Source organism: Pituophis catenifer, unplaced genomic scaffold (assembly GCF_029215685.1).
Source record: "Pituophis catenifer annectens isolate HBS135680 unplaced genomic scaffold, rPitCat1.0.hap2 SCAF_9, whole genome shotgun sequence".
NCBI classification, from domain to species: domain Eukaryota; kingdom Metazoa; phylum Chordata; class Lepidosauria; order Squamata; family Colubridae; genus Pituophis; species Pituophis catenifer.
Window position 1 is genome coordinate 95,899 of NW_027256889.1, and position 27,541 is coordinate 123,439.

The 27,541-nt window shown below is 49.5% G+C and overlaps 2 protein-coding genes across 2 annotated transcripts; one reads left to right on the forward strand and one right to left on the reverse strand.

Annotated features, from left to right (window-relative positions):
- Window positions 1-817: 817 nt before the first annotated feature.
- Window positions 818-7,339, reverse strand: SAE1 (SUMO1 activating enzyme subunit 1). The gene is made up of 9 exons (XM_070949425.1): window positions 7,239-7,339; window positions 7,043-7,154; window positions 6,626-6,799; window positions 5,254-5,396; window positions 4,925-5,024; window positions 3,428-3,533; window positions 1,998-2,142; window positions 1,329-1,395; window positions 818-1,032 (listed from the first exon to the last, which is right to left on the reverse strand). The coding sequence occupies exons 1-9, from the start codon at window positions 7,337-7,339 to the stop codon at window positions 931-933; spliced, it is 1,050 nt and encodes a 349-aa protein (XP_070805526.1). The 3' UTR covers window positions 818-930.
- Window positions 7,338-27,541, forward strand: ZC3H4 (zinc finger CCCH-type containing 4). The gene is given in 16 exon segments (XM_070949430.1): window positions 7,338-7,424; window positions 7,426-7,825; window positions 7,828-8,038; window positions 16,325-16,541; window positions 16,875-16,985; window positions 17,277-17,493; window positions 18,193-18,335; window positions 18,419-18,515; window positions 18,659-18,801; window positions 19,395-19,508; window positions 20,918-21,029; window positions 21,267-21,376; window positions 21,495-21,853; window positions 22,092-22,372; window positions 22,499-22,738; window positions 23,805-27,541. Coding segments are annotated over 16 exon segments (4,299 nt in total). The 3' UTR covers window positions 25,262-27,541.

A 27,541-nucleotide genomic window follows, 5' to 3' on the forward strand; every position in this document is an offset into this window, starting at 1 on the left:
TGAATATTTTTCACTGAGCCTGTACATGCGGGTTGGGAGAGAACAGAATTGCACTTGCCACCTCAACTCTAGAGGGACAGCCTACAATGTCCACTGTAAGTACGGCCTGGACTCGTATAGATATGTGGGGAGTGGGGGTGGCGAGAGAAAACCTGCACATTGGTGCAGCTGCTGCTGTGTGCATATACAGTCTTCATGCCTGTACATAGAATACAATTGGGTGCTACCTGTACATATCTGAGGGGTTGGTTGTACGTATCTTGTGAAGAGATGAAAATTTTTTTTGTACATTTCCTTTTCAATAAAACCTGATGAAAGCAGAAACGGCACCAGCCTTTTTTATCCTACAGAGCAATGTAGGCCAAGGTGTCAATGGGTGAGGAATCCTTTGGGCATCCTCCTTGATGATGCTTGTGGGAGAACAAGGACTGCAAGAGGTCACAATCCTCGCCAAGGAAGGCTCTGGTTCCCCCAAGAGCGGGAGAGGGAGCCAGGCAAGGCTCAGCCCTGCTCTGGAAAGCTGCTCCTTCTCTCTTAACATGGAATCTGAACTCCCCCGCCTGAGCCCGAATCAGCTCTTTCCCTCCCAAGGAAGCCTTGGACACCGAATTGATCCAGAAAGCTAAAGGCTGGCTAGTGACAGCTGCCATGGAGACTGTTCTTCCCCACTCTCTTGCAGTCAGGCTGAGCCAGGAGGTTCCGCTCAAAGCAGCACCAGGCATTGTCTCTCTTAAAGCCGGACCTTCAAGGCTGGAGGACCCTGCTCTCCCCCCCCCCACATTTAAAGGGGATATTGTGGAGAAATCACTGCTAGAGATTTGGTAACCAAATAAGTTTTTATTTGGGCTAAGTTGGAAAGAGACATTATGAGGGGTGGCTGTTCAGGAAGGGAATCCGTAACTGAAGACCCATCTCCCAAGTCCACGTAGTTCAGGATGGGAGGTTGGGGGCCAGGCACTCTACCACCCCACTGCCCTTCTCGCCATTGAAGAAGAAGAAATTGTTGAGGGGAGGGTCCCGCTGTGAGAGAGCCTAGGAATAAGACAAAGTATAGGCAGTATAAGACAGGCCTGGAGGCAGCAAGAAGCCCACTACCCTTTGTGCCCCTTGCCTGTCTGCCAACGAAGACCTTCTGCACCTCTTGATACGAAAGGTCTGCAGAGCAAAAGGATTTACTTAACCAGTGCTTCAACCCATCCCAACCCGAAGCAGGGGGCGCCTTTGCAAAGCTGCAGGCAAACAAAGCCTTGGGTTGGGAGATGCTTTCCCCGGGAAAGGCTCTGCTCCCTTCAATTCAGGGCCAGAGGCGCTGTGGGGAGAGAACATACCTTGACAGCCTCCTGGCTCAGCACCCCACCAACCACAGCACAAACCGGGGCCATTTCTGAGAAGCAGCTGTTGATATCAGCAAACAAGGAAAGGTCAGGCAGGGGGCACAAAGCCTATTGCTCGCAGGGAATACTACATGAATTCAAGAGTACATGAACTGTCACCTCATCTCCTCCTGCACCAGACGTGCAGTTGAGGCAGGCCCACATCAGCTACAAGAGGTGCTCAGATAGTTCTACTAAGGGTATCTACCCCAACAACTTCCTTCTCCTGGCCTACTCAAAGGGAGGCCACATCCTTTTCTGCATTAGATCAGCTGGCAGGAACTGATGAAGGTGAGCAGAGAGGGAGGAGGAGTTTCCCCTGCCACTTCTTCCCTCTTAAGGGCTCCCCAGCCATCGTCCTTCTCACAGAAGGCCTAAAGAAGAAATTGGGGCCAGCATCACCACTGCTACCCCTTGGCTGCTGGGCCCCACCAATGGAAACTAGCATCTGCTTGTTGGCTCGCACACAGCATCCTGAGCCAATTTTTCTACAGGATGTCCATCTATTGCCAAGACCACATTTCGCTCTTTGGTCCCAAGCCAGGGGGGGGAGGGGAGGGGAGGGGTTGTGCCACGGCAAGGCTGGCTCCCTAATCTGGTTAAAGGAAGAAAGGAGGCCCCTGCCTGGCAAAGTCATCAGCAATCAGGTCAGTTCCAACACCCAAAGAGGCCAGCACAGCCAAGCGCATCTGGCGCAGCGCCTCTGCATCCTCCAGGTAACTCAGGGGGGAAGGGTCTCGCCCCTTTTCTGTCCGGAATTTGAAAAGCACTGTAAGAGGAAGAGACCACAAATAGTCTGTTTTATAAGACATACAGCATGACCAGAAGCCTGTATGACTGGCACCTAGCTCCCCCCTTATTTCGGGGGCACCCATCTCTATTCCCCTTGATCTGTCAAGAACCGCTGCTAGTAAGTCAAAAGGCAGTGACCACACTGTGCCAAGATTCATCCGGACCATCTCTGTGCTCATGTAGCCAATCTGCAGCATATATACGAAAGCATGTTTCCTGCCCTGACCCCTTCTGACATTCTTCTTCCCCAAAAGGGTAACTCCAAACACCACAACCAATGACCCCCCCCCAAAAAAAAAAGAGGACCTGCAGATCACAGCAAACTGCTGTGACTGAAGAACAGAGGAATCAGACCAAAAAGCTACTTTGGTCTAGTGATGAAGGCACCAGGTGGAAAACTGGTTCAAGTTCTGCCTTAGGCATGAAAGCCACCAAGAAAGAAAAACATTTGTAATTTAGGGTTGAAATGAGGGATCCTTGCTGTTCTCTGAGTTGGGTTGTTTTCTTGCAGACATTTCAGGACCAAACTAGGTAACATCATCAGTGCTGGTGAAAGCATGAAAGCCACCTGTGAGACTTTCGGTCAGTTATTCTCTCTCAGCCCAACCCACCTCCCAGGGTTATTGTTCCAGGGAAATAGGGGGATGGAGAACTATTAGATATGTTCAATGTTTGAATTACTTATACAAATATTAAGTTGGGATTAACAAAACCTTTTAAAAAGGCACATAATTTGGTTTCTCATTTAAGCCAAGTAAGAGAGAAGATGCGACTGCTGCCCCCCCTCCACCCCAAAAAAACCAAAATGCCTATGGTGAGGTTAGTATACAAAGCACAGATTTAATCTGGGCAGCCTCAGAGTCTTCTCTTGCCAACTGAACCAAGTTTTGGGCACACCTGAGGCTTTAGGCTCCAGCCACCAGGGCAGGGAAACTGGGGCAGCCCAGCTTCTAAAGCCAGGCCCCACATCTTGCAATGTGCACGGCCCTCCATCTCCATCTCCATGGTGGAGGGAGGGGCCATTGCACTCTCTATGAATGGCCTGGTCTGTTCTAGGGCCAATTCCCAGGGTGCTTTGCTTCAGCTCATGTCCGCTTCTCCCTTGACCACAAGGAGCTCACATGCCCATCAGCTGGAGACTCCTCCATTGTCTGCTCTGGTCAGGGATCACATGACCCAGAAGGAACACTCGCCTCCTAACCTGCTGTCCCACTGCCAGGCTAAATCCTAGCAGAGGCTTCCATCTCAGCTGCACCTCTCACCTTGCAGCAGGAAGTAATCGGGGGCAGTCCGCTTCAGGGCTGCTTTGGCCCCTTCACTGCTCCAACCAAGAGTCAGGGCATCTTTTAGAAGGCAAAAATGAGCTTTCTGGGAGGAAGAAAAGGACAGTGAGGCAACAGAGGCATTCCAATAGCTTCACTTAATCCGCAAGATGCTTTCAGCAGGTACTTTCCCAGAAACTGCAGGGAGCTAGTAGAACTACAGAGATGCACCAGGATCCAGGAGTTAAGGATTTTCACTTGGCTTTATTGACACTTTAATTTTATTGTAACTCTGCTTTACTGTACAACTTGTCTGGCTTTCTGCATCATTTGCTCTGTTCACAGGCAGCTCTAGTGAAGGGTTAGGGTTAGGGTTATAAAGCAAAAGCAGTATTCTGGAAGTTGCCAAGAGGATCTCATCTGTCCGAAAGAGATGGGGCAGTGGCAGCCCTTCCTCCTGGCAGAATCCTGGCCCTTTCTAGCAAACAGGAATGTATGGGTACAGATGCAGATGTATGGGCGCTCCCTCCTTGGGATCCACAACACAAATGCAAGATCACTAAGATCACCAAGCATTCAGTAGAATAAAGATATCCAAATAACCAGTAGAAGATCCCGCTTGATATTTTTCATTCTACCATTAAACAGAAACTGGTTTTCTAAAATCCTATCAGTGTGATGACATATTGTTTTTTGAAAAAATTGAGGCCAGAAATTTGGGGGCTTCAACTAGAAAAACTTCAGAAGCCACCAGGGTTGTAGCCCCTCATTGGTTGTATGTCTTCAAACTCTTTTGAGGGGGTCACAGAGACTGCCATCTGTAATTTTTTAGAGGTTAACTGGGGTATTCACTTTGCAATCCCATTCTTCTCTACTATTCTATTCTATTCTCTACTATTCTATGTCTATGTCGATCCAAGTTCAAATTGGCACAGAAGCCCAAATGCATAAACCATGGTTCTCAACTAATAAATGCATTCAAGTGCATTTTTGCACTTTCTATTTCAACCCTTAAGTCCAGGCACTCCTTGATGTCATTACAGGTTTGACTGATAGGTCAACCTTCCTAGAATGGCAAGCCATGACCAACTGAGGAATGAACTGAACAGTGTGCAACAAGTTTCCCCATGAAGTGGAAAGTTCTCCTTTGCAGCAGGCTTTCAAATAAGCTTGGCTGGGTCTGTCAAAGACGCTTTAGTAGATCATGCAGGGATTAGACTAGTTGACCTTCTCAGGTCCCCGAAAGGCCAAAAATAATTGTGACATGGGAGGCCAAGCAAACAGTGAAAATCTGCAGGACAAGGATAGCTTGCCTGAAGGGACTCTCAGCTGCAGGGAGTCCATTTATAGCTTGGCTATGAAATGCATAGAACCTCCTACACCACAAACAGAAGTAAAACAGGCTCTGAAAGAAGCAGCTAAATGGTGGAGTCAAGATTTCCTGGCACAGGCCTACCTTCCCATCTTCTATACTCCACAGACACAGACTTCACCCACCTTCTTCACCAGGGTTGTCTCTGCAATATCCAGCTTGGCTTTCTTTGCATCAGAGCCCCCCTGCCCTTCCTGGCTGGCTTTGGTAGCTTTTGTCTTTTCTCTGTAAAGCAGGGTGAGGGAGAGGCCAAGGAGTTTAATATATTAGTTTCTACCCATTTCAGCCAGTAACTGACCTACAGAATGGCAGCCTTCTTGTCTTCCAAATGGCAGCCTTCTTGTCTACCCATAACACACACACATCCCAAGGATATTGAACAAGTTGTCTCATTCAGCCCCAAAGACTTCAGATACAGGTGTCAGCCTCAGATTCCAAGCCAAGAGAAACTCACTCAACAAATTCATGTTCACCCAGGTTGGCAAACATGTAGCCATGATAGCCAAAGACATCACCAGTGAAAAACTTGATGCCGTGTTTCTTGCATATTTGATCCACCTTCAGGAGGACTTCCTGAGTGCAGCATGTCAGGCAGACCTGGAAGACAAAAGACACCAGGGAAGACTTTGTCTCTGTGCAAGTGACCAAAACAAGATCTTAACCCTGGCCCAAGCCAGGGTACCGTATTTTTCGGTGTATAAGACGCAACTTAATTTTGGGGGAGGTAAACAAGGAAAAAAGTATTTTACCTCTGCCTACCAGCATTTAAGGTGGGGCCGCCCTCCTCCTCCTCCTCCTGCAAGCGAGAGGCACAGGGACTACTCGCTTTCCCCCAAAGAGACCCCTCGCATGGTCTGGGGGGAGGGACAGAGCACAGCCTGAGGAACAAACCTCTTTGGGATGGTCGGGGGGGGGGGAGGGGCGAATCTGCCCCCCCCCCAGACCTCCTCCTTTCCAGCCATCGCTGCCCAGATTCCCCAATGCAATTCTCAAGAGTCGTGCTTCAGGTGGCGGCCAGTTCCCCTGCAATGTGCAGTGGGGAATTGGGAAGTGCTTTGGATTCGGAGAGGAGATTGTAGCACTGCCCCCTGAAAGTGTTTTTCTGCACATTGCAGAGCTGCGCGCCCCCGTCCTCCTTCTCAGCAGACTCAACTTCTCCTTCCTCCTGGCCAGATCCGCTGCCTGTGCACTTTTTTTTTGTCTCTGCACACCCTATGTTTGGAATCGGGAAGGGGATTGCGGGTTCGAGCGTTTCCCTTTAGGGGCTCCCATTCAGCTCGGCTTGGCTCCTGGGCGCAGAGAGGGCTTAGGCAGCGGCGGTGACTCCTCACATTGCTGGGGAGTGAAGTCAGTGCAGCCAGAGGGGTGACCAGCTGCAAATCATGGCACCCACCTTGTTCCCTGAAGCTGCTGGGCAGATTCCCCCCCCACCAACCGTCCCGAAGAGGGAGGGTTGTTCCTCAGGATGTGCCCAGACCCAGATCCGTGCCACCTGGAAATGGCCGAAAATGGCCGAAGGGTGGGGGCTGGCGGGTGGGCAGGGCTACATTCGGCGTATAAGACGCACCCAGATTTTCACCTCCTTTTTGGGGGTAAAAAGGTGTGTCTTATACACCGAAAAATACGGGTAACTGTTTTCTCTTCCCTTGAACAGAAGATAATTTCCAAGGGCCTTCCCAGACGGTTCTCAAGCCTCAGAGAAAGCCATAGCTTGCTCACCAAACCTCTGCTCAGCTCCAGCACTCCACACCAAGCCTTGGTGGACGGACGGGGAGAGAGAGAGAGAACCCTCCTGGGCCAAATGGCACAGGTCTGCGGGAACTCACCACATCAAAACCAGTAAAGAATTCCTCCGGTTTCTGCTCAATATTCTCGGGGTCCGCTTTCACCTCAACCATGGGATTGAGGTCCTGAACGCGCTCCAGGGACGCCTCCGCTCTGTTCTTTCCCGGGGAGCTGGCTGGAAGCAGGAACTGGCCTCGGGCGTCTTCCAGGGACACCTAGGAGGAGGAGGAGCGGGCGGGTCGGAGCAGCGGGCACCGGGCACCTTTCCCCTCCCACCGCTCCCTTCCGAGGGGAGAAGCCTCAGCGCCTGCCAGGCTCCCTTCGCCTGCGCTGCGCTTCCCTTCCACCTTCACAGCCGCCGAAGCCTCCTCGCGCTGCTCGGATCCCAACGCGCGGCGCGGCCCGGCCTTTGGCCCTCTCTGCCCACCCCGCTTCTCCCGCCGGCCCTTCGGACCCACCTGGCGGTGGTCGAGCAGCGTCAGCGCCTTCACGCCGGCCAGCGCCAGGTTCTTGGCCACCTCCGCGCCCAGTCCGCGCAGCCCGGCCACCAGCGCCCGAGAGCCGCGCAGCCTGCGGGGGGAAGAGAGACGCGCGTCAGGGGCGGCCGAGCCCTTCACCGCCCGGCCTCGGCCCCCCCACTGGGCCCCGCGCTACCGCTTCTGCGCCTCCAGCCCCCAGAGGCGGATCTGCCGGTCGTACTGCGCCGCCTCCTCCTCGCTGATCCCGCCGCCGGGGCGCCCCTTCTCCTCCACCATGGCGCCCGCGCAGCCGCCCCTCCCCCGCCTTCCTCCCTTCGCGCCCGGCCGGCTTCTTCGAATGGCGGCGAGGGGGCGGGGCCGGCTGAAGAACCATGCCGCGCTCCGCCTTCGGGGGCGGTGCGGCCGCTCGGGCGCGGCCGGCAGTTTCCGGCGCCGCTCGGGCGTTTCCGCCGTCGGCCCTGCCCCCGCGCTCGCCGCCTCGGGTCGGGTCGGGTGTGGCCGCGCGCGCCGCGCCTGGCTGGCTGGCTGGCTCGGGCGTCGCTCTCTCTCTCTCTCTCTCTCTCTCGCTCGCTCTCTCCTCTCAGGCGGGCCGGCGCCATTTTGTGTGGTGCAGCCTCGGAGCCAGCCTGCCGTCCCTATCGCCGCCGCCGCCTGCCTGCCTGCCTGCCTGCCGGCCAGCGAGCCCACGAGCGAGCGAGCGAGCGACCGAGCGCGGCGCCAGGCCCGCCCGTACAGTGACTGTGCCCCGTGCCCCCGTCGCGCCCGCCCCCCCCGGCCCGGCCCCCCCATGGCGGTGGAGAGCCCCAGCGTGCCTCCGCCCAGCAGCCCCCACGCCAGCCCCCCGGCCCCCTCTCCGGCCGCCGCCGCCAACCCCCTGCTCCTGCACGGCCCCTTCGGCAGCCCGGGCCTCGGCGGCGCTGGCGCCCGGCCGCTCCAACAACACCTCCTCCTCCACGGGCCCGGCCCGGACGAAAGGTCCAGTACCCGCCTCTCTTTTCTCTCTCTCTCTCTCTCTCTCTCTCTCTCCTCTGGGTCTCGCGGGGGGGGGGCGGGGGGGACGGGGGCCTCGCGGGGGGACGGGGAGGGAGCCCCCATCAGCGCCGGGGCGAGGAGGGCCGGCCCGGCCGGCGGTAAGTGGCAGCAGCCGCGCCCCGTTTCCTCTCCCGCCGCGCCGACCCAGGGGTTCCTCTCCGGGGACGACCCCGCCGGAGCCGGCGTTCGCTTCGGTCGGGTGAAAAAGCCCGAGCCCGCTGCGATGCGTCCGGGAGCCCCCGGTGGGCCGAGTCCGCCTCCGATCCGTGGTTCGGCTGAGCTCGAAGGAAAACTGTAAGCAGCCGCGAAGTGCGACAATCACAAGAGTCCCCCAAGTCACCACACGCTCCCTCGCCCCCTCCCTTCCCCCCCGCGCGACCGAGGCGAGCGTGGCCGTGTACAGTACAAGCACCCGAGCGCCCCTGTTGTGGCCCGTTGTTAACCACACACCGTGAACAGTCCACGCTTTTCCCCACACGAGATCAAGGAAGCCGGGTCCTGCCCATTAGGTTAGCCCCGAGCCCCGTCCGCTCCAAAACCGGCCCCCAGTCTGGTAGTTTTTCTTGTAATCCAAGGGCATAACCCTGTTCCCTGGCACACTATTTTCTTTTTTTCTGAGTGGGGAGGAAACCACTCTTTTGTTCATCTAAAATAATGTTGCCTTATTTGTTCCTCTTTACTTGCCTACCAAGTTAGTGTTGTACTCATGTACTAGAAAACCTAGATTTACAAAACAAGGAAATATGTTGGGCATTTTAAAAAGTTAACATACAGTAGTAATGCACCATTAAGCCAATACCTGTATAGTTCTTTGTAATTTCTGCCTCTTTAATGTGGTTGTCATTGAATTCACACTGTAGGGTCAATCAGGAATTCTTGGCAAGCATAAAATGTCCTTTCTGGTGCTAAAACCTGATGGCCAAAACAAGAGTAGTTATCTTGACTGATGTTTGTAGCTGGGGACGAAGTAGATTTCACTCGCATACTTTATTTTATGAAGCAACAAATACACATTTTCTCAAAGGACACATTTCAATGTTTGTAACAGCTCACTATAATATAGATGAAACATTTAGCCATTTTACTTCCGCTTCAACCGACCTTTTAGAAATTTCCATAACCCAGTTGACTTTTGCCCATTATTTCGTAGGAAGCTTGGGTCCGCAGGAGAGCGAGGCAGGGAAGAGCGACCGAAAACTGCCATTTGACTTGCTTTCAGTGGATATTGCTACCTTGCCGCTCCAGATTTATCATTTTAAATTAATCATTAAGAGTATGTGTTGATGGAGCTTTCTCTTAGCACTTAAAATACTTCCTTGATATTTCTAAACCTTAGGTAGATAGGCCAGAGCTTCTGGAGCCCATCAGAATCTTTTTCTTGATAGTGGTTATAAAATGGGGCTCACATAGGAATACACAGAGAATAGCATACCAAAAATTCATATATTGTTTTACACTGTAAATTCTGATCCTTTGCCCAGTAGTTTGGTATACACTCCAAATATGCTAGTGACAATGGTCGATGGTCCACAAAGCTGTTTTGTTTTGCCCTAGATAGTTTTGCAGAAAAAAAGTGGGGAAAATCAGAATTGGGAGATTCCAGGGTTAGGGGTCAGCTGGGCCAGCTGGCAGATTCCCACTCTGCTGCTGTTTTGAAGTGGCATCTCCTGACTTCACACTGGTCGTCTGTTCTAAGAGAACCCTGTTGAATTTGGCACGTGCCCTCTTGGAAGAATTGGCTCACTGGTGAATCTTGTGAGTCAGCAGAATTCTATAGGAATGCAGCACCTTTAGTTTTCTGGCCTCTTCACTCAGGCATTGTCCAGGCAGGCCCAGAGGTCGCTTGGCATTGAATGGCTTCCATAATTGCAGCGGTTCTCCGGGAGGCAACAGCTGCAGCGGAGAGCTATAAAGGGGCAAGTGAACTGTATTCCATATTTGGTCTTGGAGGCAGGGATGGCCTCGATTTTAAGGAAAACAAAGCAAAACTAGCCATCCCAGTGTCATAGTATGTGACCCTGCCTTTGAAATTCTCCCATCGAAGACAACGGTGCTCCTGGCTCCACCATGGAAGTGAACATCCAAAGTCAAGTTAGTCTCTTGAAGCTCTGCTGGGATGTAGAATTGATTAGGCGAATTGGCGGAAATCAGCAGAATATAGTCAGGCTGAGCAGTTAGGTAGAATTGTGCTTTGTCTACTTTTTGGTAGAAGCAGCCTTTTGTATGCTTTTACCTATTGAGTGAAGTGCACTTTTAGAACAGCAGGTAAAAATCTACTTTGTCCATTCACAATAATGTTCTTAAAATGTTACCGGTTGTGAATGTTGCTTTTTGTGTAGCTGCAATTATGGTCTGCCCTAGTTTTGTGGTTCAGTTCAAAGCAGGCTAGGAATTCTGGTGCTGTAGCTGTATTGCTCTCATCTTCCTTTATGAAGAAATCCCACTGTTAATGTTGCTGGCCCCAGAGCCTTGGGGGTCTGGTGTATAACCAAAGGTGGCTTTGAAAGTGCGGCTCAGCAGCCTCCCCTGGCTTGAGCTGGCACTTCTTGGATCCTCCTGGGCACTTTGAAAGAAGCACCGCCTCCATTTTGTGGCAAGGCAATCCTACCAGATGATCCGCGAATGAGGCTTGTCTGGGGAGGGTTTCCACAGCTTTCTTCTTCAGAGCCACTAGGCGGCTGCAGAGACAACCAGCTTTAAAAGAAAACAGGATTTGAAAAGTTATTTCTGTCTAGTTTTCAGCACAAAGGTAGAATAAACCACCTAAAGTATGTACTTTTGATACTAACATGAAATAACGTATTGAGTCTTCCATTTATTTTTCCTATTGGAACTAAGCCAGAGCATGAAGTTCTGTCAGAGATTCTAGTCTGTGGTATTTTTTTAGGAATACAAATACCTTTGGCCAAGTGTGATTAGAGACACAAGGAATTTGTCTCCAGCACAAAAGCACTCGGTGCACTTGCACCAAACGATAGAATCAATCATATAATAATCATAGTACCAGTGACATCGCTCCTCTCTGCTCGTCCTTTTCATTACCCCTTCAGCTCTGCATTATGTTCTGTTTAAGCTTTGTGATTGTTGAGTCCTTCCTACCCTTTTCCAGCTCTCATCTTGGTGCCTGGACCGTACAGCTTCCCTGCACGTTTGGTTATCCCCCCCTTCTCTTTCTCCTTTGAGCTTCTGCCAAGGCTTCATTGGTCCTCCAACAACCAGACGCTAATCCTTGCCGTGAATTCTGCAATATGTGGTGCAGCCAGTGTGAAAACTGCCTGAATTAGTGACAGGAGAGGGGGGAAATGCCTGGACCAGAGCCAGGAGGAGAATCCCATGCTGGGCTGCTGGCTGGCTCCAGTCATGTGATCTGTGAGCTCACACAGGTTGACTGTGAGGCTGAAGAACATTCTGCACAGGTAGGCAAATGTAGTCCCATGGTGGGCTAGCCACAAGACTAGCAATTCCTCTAATATCAGCTTTACCCTGTGAAAACACCATAGCTTCATGGCAACCATGTTGCTTTGCTCTGTAGCCAGAGTGAAAACGTTTGGCAAGTTGGAAGTGGCAGAATCGTACACTTTTCAGTAATAATAATTTTACTCAGAGTTGTAGTTAGTAGCTTGCCGCACAGCTGTAAGCCAACATGTGTTTGTTCTTCTCAGATTATTTTTGCTTTGACATTGCAGTCTTAAGACCCAACACTTGACAAGTCCCATATTTGGGAGCAGTCCCCAGTGAATGCAGAATATCTGAGTAGGCATGCATTTGAGGGCCAGTTTGGTCTCATGGTGAGACCGTGAGTTCTAGTCCTGCCATGGGCACAAAGCCAGCTGGGTGACCTTGCTCTCAGCCTTAGGAAGGAGGCAATGGCAAACTGCTTCTGTAAAATCTTGCCCAGAAAAATGCAGAGACTTTCCTGATAATCTCCAAGAATCAGACAAGATGGAATGGAAGGGAGAAAAAAGGCACGCTTAGGCAGGCTGCTCTTCAACCCGAAAATGTGCAGCAGAAACTAGGCCTAACAGCCTTGAGACTCCGGTCATCTTTTCTCTGCTGTCTTGCCAAAACATTCATTTGCTGGAAAGGGGTTCTGTTCTTTTCAAAAACTGAACAATTCAACCTGGTAAAATTGTATCACCTGATCTAATTCTGCTTTGGCCATGAAATCATAAGTGCACAGTTTCGCTGCTTGTTGTGGTCTGTTAATAATTCTGGAGTTAATTTCTTGCTTTGATCCTTTCCCAGTTTGAGATGAAAGACTCATGTTAGGCTTAGCAGCAGAAAATATAGAGATAAAGAAGTCAGGTTGAGAACGGAGTTCTAGCCGCATTTGACAAGCTCTTTGGGGGGAAATTTAAGGGCCCCAAAGAGACAAAACAAGTAAAGGGAAAGAGCTAAGCTGGAGTGAGGCACAAACATACCTCAAGACCGGAGAGAGCTTACCTAAGTTTTGCTTCCTTTTTTCATTTTGATATTGATAAAACCAACTTGTCAATAATCGCAGGAAGAAATGTCTTAATTTGATTTGTATTCAGATAGTACCAGTAGCTTCCTGCAAATTTGCTGGCTTGTAGTATAAAAGATATTGGCTTCTGTATTTGGCATTTCTTTAGTTTCTGAAATTGGGACTTTCCTATTTTAGAATTCTGGAAACTAGACTTTTAAAAAGAAAATGGTTTATCACCAGATTTTATTTAAAAAATTGATTAGGCTCACTCATCATGCTAAGCCAAAGCCTACCGTATTTTTCAGAGTATAAGACACACCTTCCCCCTCCCCCCAAAAGGGTGAAAATTTAGGTGCATCTTATACACCAAATGTATAAATGTAGCCCCGCCCACCCTTTGGCCTCTGCCTCCCAGCAGTTTACCTCCTTGCAGCAAGAAAAAACAGCTCGTTTCAGCTTCAGCACAGCCTAATTTGCTGTTTGCTGCAACAAAGCAAAATTGCTGGGAGGCAGAGGCAAGATTACTTTTTCTTGTTTTCCTCACCAAAAAAGGTAGGTGTGTCTTATAGTCCAGAGTGTCTTATACTCTGAAAAATATGGTAGTTTGTTGTGCTTCGTATGTTATTCAAATCCATTGTTTGTAAGCTAATTTATTGCATTGTCTGTTGCTGTTGCCAATAAATTGTGGTTAACTAATTCTGCTTCAGAATGATTGTGAAGCTGTTCATATTAGATGTATAATAGCAAGGGTTAGGCGGTCAGCTGCCAGGGATGCTTGAGAAATCCATATGCCATATCTAATGGCTTTTGTGATTGTGCAGGTGTCAGGCACGAAAGGCCAGTTTTATACGTGAAGGTCCAATTAATCTAAACAGCTTATTAACAGGAATCTTCTCAACTGACAGTGCGTTTGGAGTTAGAGAAGGATCCACGGAATTCAAGTGGGTTGGATGGGATTTGCCCACTCCCTGTCCCTTGTAAAGGGAGGAGGAAGAGGGAATGACCTTGAGGGACAGGAGGAAGAGCTGCCACCAAGGGGATACTCGGATAAAGGAGTCCTGAGCCCAGCCCAAGAATATAACATGACAGCTAACAGACAAGCTCTCCTCCTCCTCAGGTTACATGAAGATGGAGGGAGGGAGGAAGCACATTTAGACATGAAAGATTCGAACTCGTACTGACCTGCGTGGCATCAGTTTTCTAGTCTGGCCTTCCCTGAAGGGCCAACTCATCTTTTCCAGCAGGTTGCCCACCTTCCATTTTCTATAGACAACACTACAAAAATCCTTTCATGTTGCTTTTAATTTCTCTTGAAGGATCACATTCTTTTATATTTTTGCATTCCTTACCGTACTTCTGCAGATACTACCTGTTTGCTGATAAATCTCATTAGTGATTACTTTTTATTTATAGCTCAGTCAAATGCTCTGTCTGTCCACAACAGGTGTTCCCCATTTTTTTTCTCATTGTATGTCAATTGTGTGTCACTGGGAATTGAGTGGCATATAAATGATGATGGTGATCATCATCACCATGATCCCAATCTATTCATTTTCCCTTTGCCTTATAAATGTCCAGGGGTTTAAGCTCCCCTAATTATCTGGTAATTGATTAAAATAAATATTATTTATCTAAGCTCTCCTAACTCCATAACTGAACAGATGTTGGCTTGTATCCAGACTTAATTATAATTTAAGTAACTACATTCAAAGAACTGGGCCTTAATCATCGTATGTAGCTGATGTCCCATTGTTTTTAATGAGTTTAAATGTGAACTATTACAGTAATTGCATTTTATTCGTAAGTTTCAGTGTTACTCCTTTTTTGTGCACCACTGAATTTCATACACTGATCATACGTGGGGTTAATTTGGCTGTCTTACACTTTTTTTCCCTGCCAAATGAGCTAGGGTTATTGATTGATGATTGATAGTTACCTTGGCCTTTAAAGAAAAGCTTTAACAAACTTGAGTTTTCAGACAGGCCTGAATGTTTTGTGATTCCTATTGATTGATTGATGGCTGATTGGCTGGCCAGTTGGAATTCTTTGTTTATTTTCACAGTGTGCTATTTGGTTGTGTATTATTAGAATGACTATATGCTGCCTTTTGATTTGACAGTATTATAAATCTAATATATCATTATTATAGTAAGACCCTGTGGACCAAAGAAAGGCCTTGGAAATCCAGCACTAAATTCTCCTAGTCAGCAGTTATGTATAGGAGCTTCTTTCTTCTTACATCTGAAGGCGGAAGCATAATACAGCTATCGTGATCAACCTCCTCTAATCCACTCTCGAATCTGTTGTTCAGCAATTGAGTCTTACCGTATCCTCAAGTGAACCCTGTGGACCATCTGAGTGAGCGACGGGGTAAAGAGCGCCTGCTATGAAGATGCTTGCGGTCTTAGGGCCTTTGGGCTCCTGGCCTTCAGAGAGAGGCTCTGTGGTAGAAATAAAGTAGAAATTGGATGATGCCACATTTTACAGCATCCAGGTCTGGAGTTTTAGCTCACAAAATCACCTGAGGATTAAAAAGTCAGTCTTGTAGTTCTGCTTTTGGAGAAGAGAAGTCTGATGTTCTGCTGTGGGAAATACAGTGAGGCAAAACAGAAGGCTTTTAAAGTGCTGCTGTCCTCTGTTGAACATGAAAAGCTGCTGGCTGTGAAGCTTACTCCCTGTTTTTAATCCCTTGCTGCATCAGAATAGGGCACATTATATGTCTATATTCCCAAAGATGAGCTCAAGTAGGAGTCTGGTGTGAAAATGCCAGAGAATTTTAGGTTAACTTTTGGAAATAAATCCAGACAACTTTAATCATAAATGAAGAAGCTAGAAACTGTTGCAGCGGAGTGTGAATGTGAGATGAATTTACATACTGCCCAGACTTCTTAGGCCGGGAGGTTCATCTTCCAGATTGCAAAATGAATGGTGTTTTCATCCAGAACCCCAGGATGGAATTTCTGGTAGCTGAAGTGAAATGATTTCTCATTTTTTCTCCAACTAAGGCAGGTCCAGTCTCACCATTAAAAAATAGCCAGTAAAAAAAATCCTTGCCAATGTATTCAAATCATTCTGTAGGTCTAGGATTATTTTTTGGTCCCTTAGGCCAACTTCACCAAACTTCTGGCTTTCTTTCTTCCAGTGTCAGTCATGGGAATAAGAAAGATGCAGGTTTCTGATTTTGGATTTGAAATGGAATTGCTTCCTAGTGACAAATTTTACATTGGAAGATACAGATCAAAACTATTTCAGTGTTATGCATTTGTGTGCAGTAAATGATTTCATTAAATCTTTGGTAATTGACCGCTGAAGGTTGATTATGAAGCCAATTTTACTTTCTGTTTGGGTAGCAAAGCATTTAGTAAGTGAAAATTTGGCGTTTTCAGCCACAGATACGTTTTGCATAATAGAAAAAATCAATTGTTTTTGGATTGTACTGTACTGCTTTATATCTAGTAGACTCTCACTGATTTATCACTTGCCAAAATAGACGGAATTAGTCAATCGCAGCTTATCGAACCAAAATATGTAAATAATAGTGCAATTGATAAACCATCTATGTCTGTAGGTAAGTTTCTATTCTCGGGTAAATATTACAGGGATCTGCTCTAGCTAACAGGTTTCTTTTTTCTTCCCCCCCCCCTTTTGTTATTGAATTGCCCAGAGGGATTTTCAGAAAAAATGGAAATATTTTATAATTGATGTGATTCTCAGTTTTGAAGCCTAGCTTTGCTCTTTTTCCTGCTACTTCCAGTTATTGATTTGCTACTCCACCTTTTCAGGGAGGATGGTGAGTTGGAAGAAGGAGAATTGGAAGACGACGGGGGTGAGGAGCCCAATGGTGCCTCAGAGACACATGAGAAGAGCAGGAAGGAAAAAAATGAGAAGCACCACAGTGACTCGGACGAAGAAAAGACGCACCGGAGGAAAAGGAAGCGTCGGAAAGAGAGGGAGAAGGAGAAGCGGAGATCGAAAAAGAAAAGAAAATCTAAACACAAAGTGAGTAATGCGAGATGAGTCTTGAGAGGCTAACCTGCTTTCCCTCTCCCCTTGGAAGCAGGAGATCGAGATGTCTGTCTGGGGGAACAAAGTGCAGGCTGCCTTCCTGTGCCTCTCACAGAACCAAACTAGTTGATTGGTTAGGGAATGGTGCCATTTCCAGGCCCCTTCCTCTGCACGTGGCCTGACAGAGGATACCAAATTCCCGCCAGGGGAGGATCATTGCTGACCTGGCCATTTTCCAAGCTTTGGACAGAATTTGGGGATAAGAACTCAAAAGGACTGGGGGAGAGAGCACCTGGTTGGGAGTCAATGACTTCTCTTTCCTCGCAGCGCCACGCCTCTTCCAGCGAAGATTTCTCTGACTACAGTGAGGATTCTGACTTCAGCCCAAACGAAAAGGGGCATCGGAAGTACCGGGAGTACAGCCCCCTCTACTCCTCTGTGAGTGCTGAGTGTCATCGATAAGGGTGGCCTGAGGGTGGGATCCCCAAGGTAGATAAGCCTGTCAGATGTCTGAGTAGTTTAGCAGTCAAGATGATGCTGTTTGGTTCTCCATGTTGGATTTAAAATGGCAGCAAATCAACATGGTTGCTTCTGCTCATTGTGTAAAAATGATGCTTTACAGAATAATGGTTTATAAAATGGGTCAAGCTCCACTTCTTCTTTTGGGGGTCCAGTTCAGCTTGTGTCCTCTTTTTTGTCCAACCATAACCATTTGTGTGTTGCCTCCAGTCCCATCAGCAGTACTCATCCTCTCACAGTGCCCCAAAGAAGGGGTATCCTAAAATGGAGAACAAGAGCTACCCTCCCTACGAAGAATACGAGAACGAGGGCTACTGTGACTACGAGGGGGAGGAGGAGGAGGACATGGGGAAAGAAGAGTACGATGACTTTGCAAAGGAGCTGAACCAGTACCGGAGGGCAAAGGAGGGGACGCACAGGGGACGAGGTACACTTGCTTTTCCTTCAGCCCAGACACTGAGTGAGCGAGAAATCCAGGCCCCTCCTGAAACTGTAGCCATCTGTACGTAGCCATCCGTGGGGAGTGTGTGCTGCCTTTTTAAATGACCCAACAGCTACCGATTTCTGCTGTGGAGTGTCGAAAAGAACAGAGACGGACCATTCTGGTCCTGCTTTCTTTCTTCAGCAGTGAGGAACTGGGCACCTCTGCCTGTTGAGGCCGTCCCCATTTGCATGTAACCCATCCAAGTCCCAGTTGACTCTAGTTCCAAAAAGGCACTCAGCTCCTGATAATGCAATATTTTCAAATTAATGCTTTTTCTTTCTGGATTTCTTTGAATTGGGAGCTGAATTTTAGAAAGGCAGCATGCAGGTGTATGTGTTATCTCCATTGGTTTGTAGAGACTAGTATACGACATTGCATGAAAACATAGTTGTCTCTCAAAACTGGGAAGAGATATCAAATGCCCTTGTGCTTCTCCCCCTAAACAGTGATCCCAGTTAAAAATATTGCCCTGAGTTGTTGCTTTTTCTCACAGCACTAAGTAAAATTCTTTGAACAAACCATATTGGCTCAGTTCCCACACCACACTAAACCAGTCAGATCATTCAAAACCAGTATAGTTTAGTGTACACACAAATGCTGGAGTCTGATCAGTTTGGCACCTTCTTTGGTTTGTGTCAACAGGTGGCCGTGGTCGAGGGCGAGGTTATCGTGGACGTGGAAGAGGTGGAATGAGAGGACGAGGCATGGGCAGGAGCAATCGAGGCAGGGGAAGGGGAGAGCACCCTGAGGAGGAGGAGGAAGAAGTTTATGACGAGGAGATGGAGGTGAACATTGAGATCTGTCCTTGCTCAGCCTGGCTTTCTGCCACGGTTCCTTTTGGCTAATTTCTCCTCTGTCTGCCTGACAGTTCTGCGAAGGGGAAGAACCCATGGGGGAGGAAGACTATGATGATTATTCCAAAGAACTGAACCAGTACCGCAGAAGCAAAGAAGGAAGAGGCAGAGGTAGGTGGGTGTAGGGAGAAAAAGATGAGCCCCCCCTTTCCTCCCCTTGGAGCCTTGGCTGCCCAAGGCCTATGCCAAGCAGACGGTGAGACGTGGCTTTCCGTGGCTGGGCTGCAGGATCAACTTGAGTGATGTTGTTACAGGCATGGGACGTGGCCGAGGCCGTGGCTCCAGGGGGCGAGGAGGCAAGGGGATGAGCCGCGGACGTGGTCATCGTGGCAGATCAGGCCTAGGCAAAGCGGGGGCGCTCAATGAGGAGGACGACTACTATGAGGATGACCTGGGGGTAAGTGGCCTAGGAGGCCCCTCCCTGGCTTTGGGTCTAACGGGCTTGAGATTGGACGGAGGTCAAGAAGCCGCAGTTGGGCAGCATGGCAGTGAACTCCCTGGGAGGCCGAGATGCAGCCAAGCATCTTCCACCTGCTAGGACTGGGGCCTCAGTGGTGCCCTTTCCAGGATGGATAGAGCTGGGCTGTTCAATGCAAACATATCAGAAACTTCCGGTAATAAAGAAAATAGGGCCAGGCTGAGGATCCTCCGTTCCCATTGGCTCTGGACTGAGTGTAAAGCAGTGGTCTCAGCTACACATCTAAATCCTTAAGTCCTTGGCAGTTGGGGCTATTCAAGAAAACTCCAGAGTTGCATGGATCTGACTGACGTGCAGCTGCAGAAGGATGGATGATCCAAGTGGGAGCTTTGGCAGGCTTTTCCTTTTATTCACCTACTGTAGAAGCTATTTAGGATGCCAAATTAATTTTATCTGGCTTTTATTCTTGCCACTATTCTTTCTTACACATTGTTTTAAGTTTTTTCACAAGGGCCTGCCTAACATTGACATACAAATCAGTCTAGTGAATATTTTTCTTGCAATCTATATAGGATGGAGGTGGCAGCTGTGGAAGTTACAGGCGGAATGATCACGAGAAATCTCACCAGTCAGATAAGAAAGGAAAAGTCGTCTGCAAGTATTTTGTGGAAGGAAGATGCACTTGGGTAGGTGCAGCTCATTTACGGCGCTTTGATCCCTACAGGATCAATGAAGCAGCTGCCCAATTTGGTAGTCCCCATTGAACCCAAATTGCTGCTGCTAAGCAAAACATTTGTTAAATGAATCGCACCCCATTTTTTGACCTTTCTTGCCACAGTTGTTAAGTAAATCAGTTATTAAGTTAGTCACGTGGTTGTTAAGTAAATCTGGCTTCCCCATTGACTTTGCTGGTCAGAAGGTTGCAAAAGTGGATCACGTGATCCCAGGACATTGCAACCATCATAAATACATGCTGCTGGTTGCCAAGCGCCAAATTCTGATCACATGTCCATGGGGACGCTGCAACTGTCGTAAGTGGAAAAAATGGTCAGAAGTCACTTTTTTCTGTGCTGTTGTAACTTCAAATGGTCACTGAATAAATGGTTGTAAGTCGAGGATTACCTGTAGGTGCCTTAGAACAGGAGTCTGGGGGCTGGTGCGGGGTTTTTGTTCCTGTATTGCCTGGGATGCCGGCTTCGTTTCCTGTGGCATACGGTGGAGGATGTGGGCAAGGAGTGCCAGAACGGCTTCTTTCATGTGCATCAGTGCCGCCCCCCCCCCCCCCGCCAAATTTGTTCTTGTGGTCCCAGTGTTCAAAAAGGAGCTGCTTAGCACTTTTCACTTAGTTCTTTGTGCAGTGAATCCTCTCAGCAATGTTAAGTCCCATGGTTGATTTAAAGACTTTGAGACTGCCTTTCAGATCAGAGGTTATAAGAATAATTTACATACAGTTAAAGAAACAGTGAAGAATGCCCAAAAGGCCAGCAGCCATATGGTTCATTGGAGCTGATTTTCCATAATCAGCAAATTCTCATTTGCCTGCTGCAGGCCGTGGTAGCTCCTCTTTGCCCCACTGAGGCACATACCTTAATCTCTGCAAGGCCCTTGCCATGGGCTTCTCCCTTCATTAGACTCCACTGCACAGGTGAGGGGACTCCCCCCGGCTTCATTGGGATATTTTTATTCAATAACAATAACAGACTCAAGGGTCTTGTGGTCCAACCCCCTGCTTTCCTGCAAGCTTTACTTTCTGCTGGAGTCATTGGTCAATCTGGCCTCTCTTGAAATGCTCTTGAATGTCTCTTGGCTTCTTTGCTATCCTATCTCCCATTCTGTGTATGTTCCCCCACGAAGTCATACTTTCCCCAAAGCTGCAGTTGTTCTTCCCCAGTTGCGAAAGGATGAAATTAACCGTGGACCACGCTCACCCAACCGACTGAGGGAGGAGGGGATAGGACTGGCCTTTGAATTATTGCTGTGGCTGTGACCACCAGCCCTTCTCCCAGCGGCCAGGGTGAGATGCTTTGCATCCTGTCAGCTGATGTTCTGTTGTGCTTGTGGCTAAGAGGTGTGCCTTTTGTATTTTTCCTGCCAGGGGGAGCACTGCAACTTTAGCCATGACATTGAACTACCAAAGAAGAGGGAACTCTGCAAGTTTTACATCACTGGTTACTGTGCCAGGGCGGAGAATTGTCCTTACATGCATGATATCCTTTCCAGTCGCTTTTGTCCAGCGTTTTTAGGACAGGGTTTTGGGAGGTTTTCGGTCCCCTGATCTGCCTCTCCTTACTCGGAGGACTGGCTGACCGCAGGCCAGCGTTTTTCTCAAAGGGGAGCTATCGGGGAGCTCTGTGGAAGCAAGAATTGTGAAATCTTGGATCTGATGCTGGTGGGTCCCTGTGGCTTTTTTCTTTTTCTTTTTTGCTTTCCTCAACACCTGGCACGGGACTTTCCTTGTAAACTGTTTCACACCACTGGGAACTGCATTAACGGAGATGACTGCATGTTCTCGCACGAACCGCTCACCGATGAAACTCGGGAACTCCTTGATAAGGTAAAGGGACCAAATGGGTACCAAGGTTTGCCTACTCTGCAGAGAGGCCTCAGCCAGCTCAGCACGGTGGGAAATGCGGCTGGAGAAACTGACCCCCAGCCTTTGCCTTGCCTCTTAGATGTTGGCAGACGACGCAGAAGCCGGAGCAGAGGATGAGAAAGAAGTGGAGGAGTTGAAGAAACAGGGCATCAATCCGTTGCCCAAGCCACCTCCTGGGGTGGGATTGCTGCCCACTCCCCCACGTCCCCCAGGGCCCCCAGCCCCAACCTCCCCTAATGGCCGGCCCATGCCCGGAGGCCCCCCTGCCCCTCCCCCTCCCCCACCCCTTCCTCCCCCAGGGCCACCGCAGATGCCTCTCCCACTCCACGAGCCCCTCTCGCCTCAGCAGCTGCAGCAGGACTTGTACAAGAAGATCCCTTCCCTCTTTGAGATTGTCGTGAGGCCAACAGGGCAGCTGGCAGAGAAGCTGGGGGTGAGGTAAGTGTTGCCTTCCATCTTGGAAGAGGGGATGCAGAGGGGGCCAAAGCAAAAGAGGAAGGGAGGGGGCTTCTGCCACAGTTGGTGCGGCCCAGTCTCTGCTCTAGTGGAGGGCAGATCCAAGATGCCTGGGCAGCACAGCTGGCCTGTCCATTATTGGCCGAAATGAGATGCTTTATTGAGATAAAGGGCCCGCCGGCATTAGGAGGTGCCTGACCCCATCCCTCTTTCCCTCTAGGCACCCTGGCCCATCCCCACCTCGGTTTCCCGGGCCTGGGCACCCGGAGCTGCCTCCCGACATGCCCCCCGACATGCTTCCAGACCTGTGTCCAGACATCTGTCCTGATATGCCAATGGGCCCAGGGATGAATCCTGGCCCTCCATTGGGCCCTGGACCCCCCATGATGCCCTTTGGCCCCGAAGAGATGCCCCCCGGCCCCCCAACACAGGACTTCTATGACAACTTCTACTTGCACCCAGAAGGTCTGGAGATGGACCCCAGCCTTATGGTTGGCCCAGGCAAGTCTCGGGTTGGGCCAGGTGGCTTTGTACGCCTGGGGCCATTGGGGCAGGGAGCTGGCTGAGTTGCTGCTTTCTGTTCCAGTGCTCTCATTGCTGTTCCCTCCCCCCCCCTCTTCCTGGTAGAGGGCTACCCAGGCTATGAGGAGATCCCTGGGGAAGGGCTTTTCCCCGACCCTTCCCTGGAACCAGATTCTTTCTGCGATGGAGGCCTCCCACGGCTGCAGAAGCCCCCCAGCAGCATCCCAGACTTCCTGCCTTCCACCCAGAGGGCTCTCTACCTCCGCATCCAGCAGAAGCAGCAGGAAGAAGAGAGGGCTCGCCGGCAGGCGGAGAGCTGCAAGCAGGATCGAGACCACGAGGAAGGCAAGGGCCGAGGGGGGGAGGGAGGGGCTCCAAGAGGGGGAAGCTAAGCTTGCTCCATGTTGGGCATGTTCTTCAATGCGCTGGTAGGGACTGGAAGCCCTCAGGGAGGCAGCCTGGCAGCATAACCCAGGCGTAGCCACCGTTCTGGCAGGGTCAAGGGCAGGGTACACATATTACACTGCCCAAGTGTGGTGGCTTATGCAACCACCACAGGGACGGTAGAAAACTGCCCTTGATTTTTCCTACTGAAACTGTAGGGTCAGACTCTCATGGAGAAGGGCTCCCCTAACCCCATCCCTATGAAACAGCACCTGTAGACAGTGGGAGAGCCCGTGTGGTCAGCTGGCTAAAGTGCTGGACGAGAATCTGAGAAACTGCAGGTCCATCTCTAGCCTTGGAATAATGGGGTGACTTTGGGCCAGTCCTGCTCACAGGCTGTGGTCATGGGAAGTAAATGAAACAGGTTCCACTAAATAACTGACTTGAGCTGCTGGAGGAAACACGGGAAATGGGTCTCCCTTAGAATGAGGAAAGGCCCATCCGTGGGGTGCTCTCCCCCCTCCTTGTCAGGGGAGATAAAGGCAATTGTCGGCCGTTGTTCTTTTCTGCAACTTGGTCAGTCTGGAGAAATCTTTTTGCCTGGGTCAATGACTTTCCATGAATGAGGTTCCTCTTTAAAATGTAGAAATTATTCTTGGTTGCTTCTTGAGATAGCCAGTATTTATTTATTTATTTATTTATTTATTTATTTATTTATTTATTTATTTATTTATTTATTTATTTATTTATTTATTCATTCATTCATTCATTCATTCATTCATTCATTCATTCATTCATTTATCGATCGCATTTCTATGCCGCCCAACTCCCAAGGGACTCTGGGCGGCTTACAACAAAGAATAAAACAATGCAAACAATCCCATAAAAATGTTAAAAAGAAAAACATTAAAACTTTAAAAACTTCAAAAATGTTAAAACACATGCACTCCAATTTGTGGCCAGGTCACTGGCCAATGACCTGGCCACAGTGAGTATGGGCTCACTGCCCTCTCTGTCTCTCTACCAGGTGATCCTGGCAACTGGTATTCCAGTGATGAGGATGATGGAGGCAGCAGCAGCGTCAGCTCCATCCTGAAGACTCTACGGCAGCAGAGTTCCAGCAGACCCCATGAAGACCCTTCTGGAAGCCCCATTCCTGCCTCAGGCAGGGCCGATCCTCGCCTTCAGAAGAGCCGACCAGCCGATCCGCGCCTTCTGCGTGACCCCAGACTTTCTCGAAACCTGGAGCCTTCTGGAGCTGGAGATGCAGGGCCCACTGATCCACGATTGGCACGGCATGGCGCAATCTCTGCCCCCAAAGCAGCGGATGTTCTCCATTCGAGCCCTTTAGTCAGCCAGAAAGCTGTTCCTGTCCCAGAGGAGGAAGAAGGGGAAAGGGCCCTGCGGGACAAACCGGTCACCATCCCTCTGGACACCCTGCCAAACCACTCTCTGAGGGACCCTCGCTGCCAGTTGCAGCAGTTCAGCCACATCAAGAAAGATGTCGTCCTGCTCATGCCCAGTTTTGCACGCATGGTGCTGTGGAGCCCCGAAGACTTGATCCCCCTGCCTGTTCCTAAGCAGGAATCCGTTCCTGTCCCAACTGCTCTCCAGGCCCTGCCTGCCCTCGATCCACGCCTGAACCGATCTCAGAATGCCAGCGTCTCTGACCCCAGGCAGCGAGCTGGCTCCCAGCCAGAACCCTCTGCCAGTCCTGGCTCCAGCCTTCCAGATTTTGAGCTGCTATCCAGGATATTAAAGACGGTCAATGCAGCAGGCAGTCCTGGGCAGAGTGACAAGCCAAGCGATCCCCGTACACGGAAAGCACCTGTGGACCCCCGGTTGCCCAAGGCTTCTGAGCCAGGATCCTCAGGAACCGCCAAGCAAGCTGAAGTCAGCCCCCCGTTAGGAGTGGGTGCAGAGGCTGCAGCCAGCATAGCCCCTTATGATCCCAGGCTACTGACGGCAGGAGGGTTGAGCAGGGGCCCTGGCCAAAGCAGTGTCCTCAGCGGGATCAGCCTTTACGACCCAAGGACTCCGAGCCCCGGCTGCAAGTCTGCCGAGTCTGCTGGCGAAGGGAGCCCAGCCACCAAAAGTGCCGAAGGCAGCAAAGGTGGCAGTGGCAACAGAGGGAAGGAGCCGCTGTTTGTGCGTCGGTCAGCTTTGGACCAGCTGGAAGCCGAGAAGCCCAGCCCAGAGCCGGTGACTGATCGCTACAACAGCTACAATCGGCCACGGCCCAAGGCAGCTCCCTCTGCTCCTACTTCCGCTGCGCCTGTTGCAGATACAGCTGTCAATCAGCCTGGCGTCCACAATCTCCCCGTGCCGCCTGTGTATGGCATGGTGAAACAGGCAGCCAAGTCGGGGGCAGGCAGCCCTTTTGCAGGGAACAGCCCTGCCCAGGAAGGGGAGCTGCAGGATGCGGGTTCTCTGAAGGATGTTTTTAAAGGGTTTGACCCAACAGCCTCCCCGTTCTGCCAGTAGTATTAAGAGACTTGTAAATGCAGCCTTGTGTCCAAAAGAAGCAGCAGTGTTCTTCACTTTTTAAAAATTCCATGAATTGCCATTGACCGTGTACCTCCATCCTTTGAGCTTTGCTGAGTGTAATTTCCAAGCGACCTTGTAGGAGAGTAACAAGGGTCTTGAGCCACCTCAGGCAGTATTGTGTCATGCCCCCTCTGCGTTCCGTTGCGGACTATTCTGAGGTCCACTCGGAATCCTTCAGTGTCTTCAAACCTGGCCTGGCTAGTTCTGCCAGCCCTTCCCTCCTCTTTGCACAGTGGCTGGGCCATGTCTCCATCCCCCCTGCTTCTCCTCTTCAGGTATTTATTGTCTGTTGAATGGAGGATGGAAGGATGACAGTTTCTTAGCGTGCCCTGTTAAGGGGTGAAGCTGTCAGCCATGCTGATCTGTAGAATATATATATCTTTGTTTCTAAACTGTAACAATATATGTGTATCATAGCCTTTTTTAAAAAAGAATCTAGCGCAGCAAAAATTATTATGGAAAAGTAACCATGATGAATTATTTTTGTAACTATTGAATTTTGTTTTAAATACCCTTCTGCCGTTTTTTGGGTTGCCGGATTCAGATGTGATGCAGCCAGGAAACAATAGGCTGCTTCTGCCTCTGGTGGGTGGCCTCTTGAAGAAGTGATGCCTTCTACCAAAACAGAGTTTGTAGTATTGAAATTAAATTATTAATAACACTAATTTGCTTGTATGTCTCCTGCGCTCCTCTAAAAAGCAAGCAGAAGCCCTGGTGTTCAGAAATGAGAGGTTTGTCATTCCTGCAAAGAAGCATTTGTTCCCACAATCTTCTATGCAGGGGCAGCCATAGCCTTCTGGCATCCTGGAAAGCCCTGGCCCAGCACCTATTTCCTTACAAACCAGGAGGGACAGTTGGGGGAGAGGTTGCTGTGGATGAAGGGCCTTTTTTGTAACAACCAAGAGTAGGTCCGCAAATTTGGTCTTTCCAGAATTGCTGAACAGAGCCTAGAAGCCTGGCCTGTTTCTGTCCTTCCAGTGTTTCTAACCGATGGATTTGGTCTCTTCTCAAATGCAGAGAAGTCAGTTAGGCTTGTTTGTCTTCAGAAGGCTGCTTCATTTCTCCCCCTGCTCTTCTCTTGGTTAGCCTCTTTCAGAGCCAGACCTTGTTTTGGGATTAAAAGCACGGACGTTTTGCCCTGATCTGGCCTGGCGAGAACCACCTGAAGGATGAGCATCCATGTGCACTGGCATGCTCTTGAGGCAGGCAATTTGGAGACTCCCACTGTATGGCTCTTCTCCCTCTCAGCAGTGGGCAAAGCTGCATGGGCTTATTGGGGCTAAGAGGCCCGCCCCTTTTCTGCCTGGGACATGACTGTGTCATTGGAAAAGGTCCACTTTCCCCACAGAGCAGATAAGCAACCGCAGCTGCAGCCCAGCTGCTTTGGTGTCGGGGGATTGCAGCTGCAGAAAAGAAACCAAGGGATAGAAATCCTTTGGCCAGGATCTTTGCAACCTGACAGACTGCAGGGCGGGAGTGACAGGAGCAGGGTTCATGCCCAGGCTTAGCAGTGTTTAATCTGAAACGGATAAGGGGGTCAAAACATTTTGCAGTGTATTTTTTTTCTCTCTCTGCCTTGATGATTCCTACTCTTCCAGGCACCTCCCTTTTTTTGCCCTGGTGGTGTAATACAGTGTAGAACTCGCTTGGAAGGGAGAGAAAGTTATGTCTTTTTGGTATAAATGCAAGCTAGTTTCTTGGAAAGCCAAGCCTGTTTACCAGTTTCCAGCCACTTACCTGTATGCAGACACACTGAAGTCCAGAGATGTAGAAGGGCTGGAGCAGATTTCCAAAGAACCTTTTGAAACTTGTCCAGAGTGGCCAGGATCCTGTGGAGAAGCCATCCTGGTCCTGGAACCGATGAACAGCTTGTCAAGGAATGTGCTCTTTGTGAAGTATTCTGTCTTGTGAACCTGCCTAGGTACATAGATGCTCTGTGACATTTGTACAATCTGACTTTTGTAAATCAAGATCCATTCACTAGACCCAAATCTTTGTTATTAATGAAATTTGCCAGCGCTTTATAAAAATGCTATAAAATGTAGATATTATTTGAAAAGGGATTTGTATATATTGTACTGGTATTTTTACAGTGATTTTTGGTTGCATGGCTGTTTGCTTTTTTTTTTATCACACATGCGTCTTCCAACAATGTCCAGACTTGAGAGACCGATCGTTGTACTGCTGGCATTAAATGATGCAGTGATTTTAAAGGTT